Source organism: Perognathus longimembris, unplaced genomic scaffold, assembly GCF_023159225.1.
Source record: "Perognathus longimembris pacificus isolate PPM17 unplaced genomic scaffold, ASM2315922v1 HiC_scaffold_3962, whole genome shotgun sequence".
Taxonomy (NCBI): Eukaryota; Metazoa; Chordata; class Mammalia; order Rodentia; family Heteromyidae; genus Perognathus; species Perognathus longimembris.
This window is the reverse complement of record NW_025959227.1, coordinates 53,035-60,447: the sequence shown is the minus strand read 5'-3', so window position 1 is coordinate 60,447 and position 7,413 is coordinate 53,035. Positions and strand designations below refer to the sequence as shown.

The window sequence follows — 7,413 nt, the reverse complement described above, 5'->3', positions numbered from 1 at the left end:
TTTCATTAACTAAACCCACACAATAACTGTGCTCAACACAGCAACCCTAACCCAGTCCTCAAAGCTGGGAGAGAGAACTGGTTTGCTGGTGTGGTTTTTGTTCTTTCCTCCCTCTTTGGCCTGTTTCCCGACAGTGTAGAGGGTCTGTGTGGGCTGCAGGCCTTTGTAACAGCTGGCTGCCTGCACACTGCTAATGCTGTGATAAATACTCCAAGATTCCATCCTTCAGTATGTGGCTTCTCAGACAATTTACACATATCTAACAATATGACTGGGTTAGGGGTCGGTTGTTGATGTCACTAAGGACTGGTGGTAGTAGGGCTACTCAGAGTGTGCGTTAGCACAAATATTTAGTTATGTTTTGGAAATAGATTAGGCAGGTGTTGGGTTTTCCATTAACCTTACAGAGCAGGTTAGAGTTAGGGACTAAGTTAGGGTTATGCTCACTATTACAGAAAGATAGTAAATGATGGTTGAGGAATGGGTCAGGCTTAGGGAGTGGGTTAGGGAAGGGAATAGGGAATGTGGTAGACAAAGGATGAGGTTGGGGAGCCTGTTAGGGAAGATTTTAGGATAGGGTTTAGGAAGGGTTGAGGGTTAGGGAGTGGGTGAGAATTAACTATGTGGAATCAGTTTGAGTTATGGAGTGGTTTACACTCCATAACACAGGTAAGGATTAGGGTTAAGGAAGGGGCTAGGGTAAGAGTTAGGCAATGTGTTCAATATGAATGTGTTAGGTACACAATTGTATGGATTTTGGTTAGTAAATGGCTTAGGGTGAGGCATAAGGTTGGTGAGGAGCTTACGGTGTAGGTTGGGGTTGGAGCATGTTAGGGTGTGAGTACTGGCTAGAGTTAGTGTGCACAATGGGGGTAGGAGTAGGGGTCGGGTAGCTAGGATCAGAGGCCTTTAGAGTGGACACTAGGGTGGTGCTAGAAACAATTGTTGGTATCTCCTTTAGGATGAACCACCATATAATGCACTATTGACTGAAGGAACATGTCTGCATTCCTTCCCAGTGTCACTTAAAGGTATGGGAAGTAGATTCTAGGGTTCAATCTCAGTGGTAGAATACTTGCCTTGCACTTCTGAGGTCCTATGATCAGTACTCAGTAATACAAAGTTAAACATATTGGGTAGAAGAACAGATAGATAACAGATGCTAAACAGACAGTCAGATAACAGAATAACCTTAAGAGAGAAGAAATCAGAGGAAAAAGCAAGATCCTAGGAGAAAAGGGGACCACAGCTAATACCTGGGTTTTAGAGTTCATGTTTATATTTGACCTTTACCTTCATTCTGAGACCCTTCCCTTTACCTTCCATTAATCATCTGTTTTATCCACAGGCAGGGGAAACTGCAAGTACTGGATCTATGTCAGAAAACTATATGGTCTGGTAGCAGGGATGGCATGTGCTCACTGTCCCAGGCCATCCTGCCATTGATGAAGGTAAAGGTGGATGGATCCAGTATGGGAGCAAAAGAGCCCAGGGCTCCTCTGAAGGTGTTCATAGATCTCTACCTCAGTATTGGCAGCCACGATGAATGGCTCACTTCTCTGATTGAAAAGGCCAAGCAGTGGAAAGGTTTACTACACTTATACTGTAACAAGCTGAGTATTTTTGCACTGTCCGTACAAAATATGAAGGTATTGAAAATGGTGAGGCTGTATTCTGTCCAGGATTTGGAACTGGTCTGTAACTGGAAATTATCAGTCCTGGGGAAGCTCCTTTCTCTTCTACCATACATGGGTAAATTGCACAGACTCTTCCTGTCTCAGACACAGATGTCCCAGTGTAGTTCTTGGGAGGAGGAGGAGCAGTTTGTGGAGACGTTTTGATGAAGGTAAGGTGGATGGATCCAGTATGGGAGCAAAAGAGCCCAGGGCTCCTCTGAAGGTGTTCATAGATCTCTACCTCAGTATTGGCAGCCACGATGAATGGCTCACTTCTCTGATTGAAAAGGCCAAGCAGTGGAAAGGTTTACTACACTTATACTGTAACAAGCTGAGTATTTTTGCACTGTCCGTACAAAATATGAAGGTATTGAAAATGGTGAGGCTGTATTCTGTCCAGGATTTGGAACTGGTCTGTAACTGGAAATTATCAGTCCTGGGGAAGCTCCTTTCTCTTCTACCATACATGGGTAAATTGCACAGACTCTTCCTGTCTCAGACACAGATGTCCCAGTGTAGTTCTTGGGAGGAGGAGGAGCAGTTTGTGGAGACGTTCAGCTCTCAGTTGCTCAGTCTACATCACCTCCAGGAGCTTCATTTGGAATCCATCAGCTCTCTTGAAGGCTCCTTGTGCAGTTTGCTCAGGTGAGGGTTATTACATTTGCTCTGCAGAATAGGACAGGTCTGTATTCATTTCAGGATGGATAAAGCATCTTTGCTCTGTGACAGCCATAATCATGTGTCCCTGTATGTCAACATTTGTCTTGTTCCCAAGTATGGTATCTATCCAAACAGTTTAGAGGTAGTCTTTATCCCTCTTTGGATCAGAATAGTACAATTGCATATACTGGGTACAATCATCTCAAGTTATATAGAACAACTATTTATTTTGGCTCACAGATCTAGTTGAGGTCCAGTGGAAAATATCCAGTGAATGCCACTGTTTTGGTTTATATGCAGAGGACTATGTGCTCAAGCAATGTCAGGACCCTGGGTGTGGTAGTTTATACCTGTAATTCGAGCATTCGAGAGGCTTGGCAGGAGAATTTTGTCTTTGAGATAAGCCTATGCTACATAGTAAAAACTCTGTCTAGAAATTTAAAAAGAGAACAACACACATAAGAACACAGAGTGAGACATAGAATTAGATAAGCCAGATTTTATAAAGGATTTATACTTTAGACAGCCCACTGATATATTGATCCATTGATTGTAACGGTACATCCTTAACTCTCTCTTAAGAGTTCTACTTAATTCCTTTTATTTTATCATAATGGAGACTCAATTTCAAAATGGATTTGTACTTAATGTGAGGGAGTATATATGAAGTATATGATTCTAGAAATAAAGGATAGGTGGTTAAGAGATAATAAAAAAGTCTGGGGGCTGGGGATATGCCTAGTGGCAAGAGTGCTTGCCTCGTATACTTGAAGCCCTGGTTCGATTCCCCGAGCACCACATATACAGAAAATGGCCAGAAGTGGCGCTGTGACTCAAGTGGCAGAGTGCTAGCCTTAGAGAAAAAGTAGCCAGGGACAGTGCTCAGGCCCTGAGTCCAAGTCCCAGGACTGGCAAAAAAAAAAAAAAAAAAAAAAAAAAAAAAGTCTGAAGTTGATCCCTGAGTCTGGCAGACATTTTGGAGGCTGTTTGCCTTCTAGGTTTGTACTTTAAGAAGGGTATTTTAGTAGCCTCATACTAGGTAATATAGGTGACTTAATTAACACAGTTGCTGGAAGAAAGCCTGATTTGGGTTTGTTATTGCTGCTACTGCTGCTCCTTCCTCTTCTCTTCTTTGTGCTTATCTGCTGCTGCTTTGTCTTCTTACGCTGCTTCTGCTTGTCTCTTACGCTGCTTCTGCTTTGTCTTCTACGCTGCTTCTGCTTCTTTTTGCTTTAAGAAATTAATCCCCCCCCAGGTTATTAATTGAGGGATTTATATTTGTGTCTCTGGAACTAAAATAATCTAATGTCCTTCTCTTCTTGATACCTAGGGTCAGGTTCTTTTCTGAGTAATCTTCGTGGTCCTCTTATTTAACCATCACAACAACTATCTGTATGCTTTGCTCTACTCAGTAGATAAGGAAAGGGAATATGTGAGGTCTTATTTACTTGACCCAGTTCCAGACAAGGTTAACAAATGTAGAAAGGACTTCATGTAAATTGGCCTTGTTGGAAGACCTCTTTACAGTATGACAGCCTCAAGGTTGGGCATCAGGAAACTTTGGGGTTTTTCTTGCTGCATTGGCTGTATTGAGTTATGAGTTCTCCCCACTGGCTGCTACTCATCACCACCAGTCCCAGCACTGACTGTTCTCTCTGTCCACAGGTGCCTGAGGAGCCCCTTGAAGATCCTCTCTCTCACCAATTGTCTGCTTCTAGAATCAGACTTGATGAATTTGTCTAAGTGCCCCAATACAAGACAGCTAGGGGACTGTGTCTAAATAGGGTTATCCTGATGGACATAAGTTCTGAGACCCTGGAAGCACTGCTAGAGAATGTATCGAGTACCCTCCAGGTCCTGAGCCTAGAGGAATGTGGGATCATGAACCTCCAACTCACTGCCATTCTGCCTGCCCTGAGACACTGTTCCCAGCTCACAACCTTTAGCTTTTCTGGGAACCCCATCTCCATAAATGTGCTGTTGCGAGTCGTTCGCCACACCATTGGACTGACCAACTTAAGGGCGTGTGCGGTACCCTGCACCACTGGAATTTTATGAGCATGTTGGAGATGGGTTGCTTGCTACCCTACAAGCCAAGCTGATGCAGATGCTACAAGAGTTGGGGCGGTCAGACATGGAGTGGCTCAGTGGCAAACCCTGTCCTCATCGTGAGTGGCCCTTCAGTGACCTGTGGCCCATGCCCTGGTAGCATCTACACAGGTAAGTAGCCCTATCCACAGCTTTGGTCTGTACATGTGGACACCGAAGCGTACAAATCACAGAAGCCACAGTTACAAAGGACTGCTCATGGTAAGCAGGAAAAGGAAAGATGATCAGGGATGCGAGTTAGACATTGACTTGGGGCAGTTTGGTCATTGTCAAAAATATCCTAAGGCATTACAATGAGAATTTGAAATTTTACATGGGTAGGGTGATGTATAAGAATTGTCCCGGGGCTGGGGATATAGCCTAGTGGCAAGGAGTGCCTGCCTCGGATACACGAGGCCCTAGGTTCGATTCCCCAGACCACATATACAGAAAAAACGGCCAGAAGGCGCTGTGGCTCAAGTGGCAGAGTGCTAGCCTTGAGCGGGAAGAAGCCAGGGACAGTGCTCAGGCCCTGAGTCCAAGGCCCAGGACTGGCAAAAAAAAAAAAAAAAAAAAAAAAAAAAAAAAGAATTGTCCCTACATTGATGAATGTAAAGAGACAGCCATAATTAAAGAAACCTTAGTATAAATGATTTGTTATGCTGTGTGATATATGAACCTGTTTCGGTAACTTAAAGTCAGATATTATTTGAAGTTGAGAGTTGGCAAAAAAAATTTGCTGAGAAATGATTAGTGGGAACATTTTTTTTTTTTTTTTTTTTTTTTGGCCAGTCCTGGGGCTTGGACTCAGGGCCTGAGCACTGTCCCTGGCTTCTTTTTGCTCAAGGCTAGCACTCTGCCACTTGAGCCACAGCGCCACTTCTGGCCATTTTCTGTATATGTGGTGCTGGGGAATCGAACCCAGGGCCTCATGTATACGAGGCAAGCACTCTTGCCACTAGGCCATATCCCCAGCCCGGGAACATTTATTAGGACACTATTAAAAGGAAAATGATGGGCAATGAGGCCAAGAGCATATTGCTGCTATTGCTACTGCTGCTTCTGATCTGGTGAAGGTGCCAATGTGGGGTTGGCAACAGGCTTTTATAGGGTTACTAGGCTCTTTCCTGTTTTTAATCTCTTTGGGGGAGTCTTGCTTATTGGTCCTTTTTTTCCCCCCTCAGGGAATAGTTTGAATTCTCACCAGATTGGCTCTTCTGCATCTTATGGGAGCTATTTCATGTGCTTGTGTTGCCTCCATATTCCACCTTGGTCCTGGGTATCTGACTGTTTGCTATGTCTCCTTTAAGGGGAGACAGTCTTTCACATACCCTCTTCCTGTAGAGAAGAATGAATCCAATCTTGGATTCAGTGCCATGATGATATATTGGATTTGCTTGGAGCTGGTAGGGTTGTAGATATGTCCTAACCTACCTATTTATTATCCTAGCACATGAATATGGAGCAATCCACCGAGCCATGTCATGGTCTAATTGATTTTCGAATAGAATTACATGGCATCATGATTCATGGAGCTAAGAGGCACTGAAGGGTCAGAAAGTGTGGATGGTATCCATGCTGTACCCTGGTCACTAAACCTCCAGCCTAGTGCATGCAGAAAGAACTCTGGGTAGGAAGTCAATAAAGTGAGTTCTAGTGTCAAAAAGGAATAAAGTAGATGGGATGTCAATCCCCTGAAGAAGTGAGGCCAGGATCCCCATTTTCCCTTGAGATTCATCCAAGACTAGATAGGTTAATTTATGAGTGTTGCCTTGAGGTTGTCCTGAAATTTAGCTCCAAGGCAGCAGTCTTTTCTAAGCCTGGCATAGGTTTCCTGTGGGTGGCAGTAGCCATATCTAAAACTCTTCCATTTCTCATACTTCAAGAGTTGATAGGTTTTGTATACCAGTGAGTATTTCAGAGTACAAAGCAAATGCCATACATGTATATATTTGTTTGTTTTGGCTAGTCCTGGGGTTTGGACTCAGGGCTTGAGCACTGACCCTGGCCCTGGCTTCTTTTTACTCAAGGATAGCACTCAACCTCTTGAGCCACAGTGCTACTTCTGGCTTTTTGTATGTATGCGGTGCTGAGAACTCGAACCCAGGGCTTCATGTATGTGAGGCAAGCACTCTACCACTAGGCCATATTTCCAGCCCAGCAAATGCTATTTGAAGAGACAGGTTTTTATAGATTAAAGAGGGAAAATAATTATATCAGGAATATGGAAAAATAGAAAATATAAACTGGAGGCTCATTTACAGTAGTGTGTTTTTGTTCTTAATATGAATGTCCATATAAAGCCTCTCTCAAAACAATAGGTCATGGGGAGGAGAGAAGGTGGGAGAAAAATGAGGGAGGAGGTAACAAGTTTGACAAGAAATGTACTCACTACTTTACGTATGTAACTGTAACCTCTCTGTATGTCATCTTGAGAATAAAATTAAAAATTTAAAAACACACCAAAACAGCACCAAGAGATCACTTGATTAAATTTACTAGGTTTACTAGAGAGACAAAATGTCTTTCTCAACCAGGTCTTTTGCCAGCAGCCCTGAATGTCTGGGGAGAGTAAAATACTTTTCCTTTGTGTCACCAGGCAAGATGGTCACATCAGTACAGAGGCAGAGTTACCTAGGTGACCCGCACGCCTGGAGGCGGCTGCCTCCCCCGCCCCTGAGGTCACATCCGGGCCTCACCTCCCCATCCCACCCCCCTACAGAAGGCCTCGCCCGGGGGCGGCTGCTCTCTGTGAGCGTGGGCGCGGGTCAGCGGGACGAGCTCTCCTCTCCTGCCCGAGACCGCGTGGCGTCCTCCTTTCCCGGCTCCTGCTCCACACACCCGGCAGCCATCAGGTAAGGAATGCGCCGTGAGGGAAGGCGGAGGTTCTCATCCTCCTTAGAGGGGTCTGGAACTTTCGGGCGGTTCGTGTCGGGGCGCTGGAGTGAACTTGGAGCAGTTTATCCGGGGCTCTGAGCTCCAGGTGGGA

At 44.6% G+C, this 7,413-nt stretch overlaps 1 protein-coding gene across 1 annotated transcript; it reads left to right on the top strand.

Annotated features, from left to right (window-relative positions):
• The first annotated feature begins 1,262 nt into the window (after positions 1 to 1,262).
• LOC125344692 (putative PRAME family member 26) lies at positions 1,263 to 4,116 on the top strand. The gene is made up of 3 exons (XM_048337108.1): positions 1,263 to 1,451; positions 2,176 to 2,321; positions 4,002 to 4,116. Exons 1-3 carry the CDS (start codon positions 1,413 to 1,415, stop codon positions 4,114 to 4,116), a joined length of 300 nt encoding a protein of 99 aa, XP_048193065.1. The 5' UTR covers positions 1,263 to 1,412.
• The last annotated feature ends 3,297 nt before the right edge of the window (positions 4,117 to 7,413 follow it).

What these genes read in the sequence shown, in the direction of transcription:
- LOC125344692 (XM_048337108.1), top strand. Translation starts at nt 1,413, where the DNA reads ATGTGCTCACTGTCCCAGGCCATCCTGCCATTGATGAAG. An exon ending in CCATCCTGCCATTGATGAAG is followed by an intron (nt 1,452 to 2,175) that starts GTAAAGGTGGAT and finishes TTCCTGTCTCAG; the next exon opens with ACACAGATGTCCCAGTGTAG. An exon ending in TCCTTGTGCAGTTTGCTCAG is followed by an intron (nt 2,322 to 4,001) that starts GTGAGGGTTATT and finishes CTCTGTCCACAG; the next exon opens with GTGCCTGAGGAGCCCCTTGA.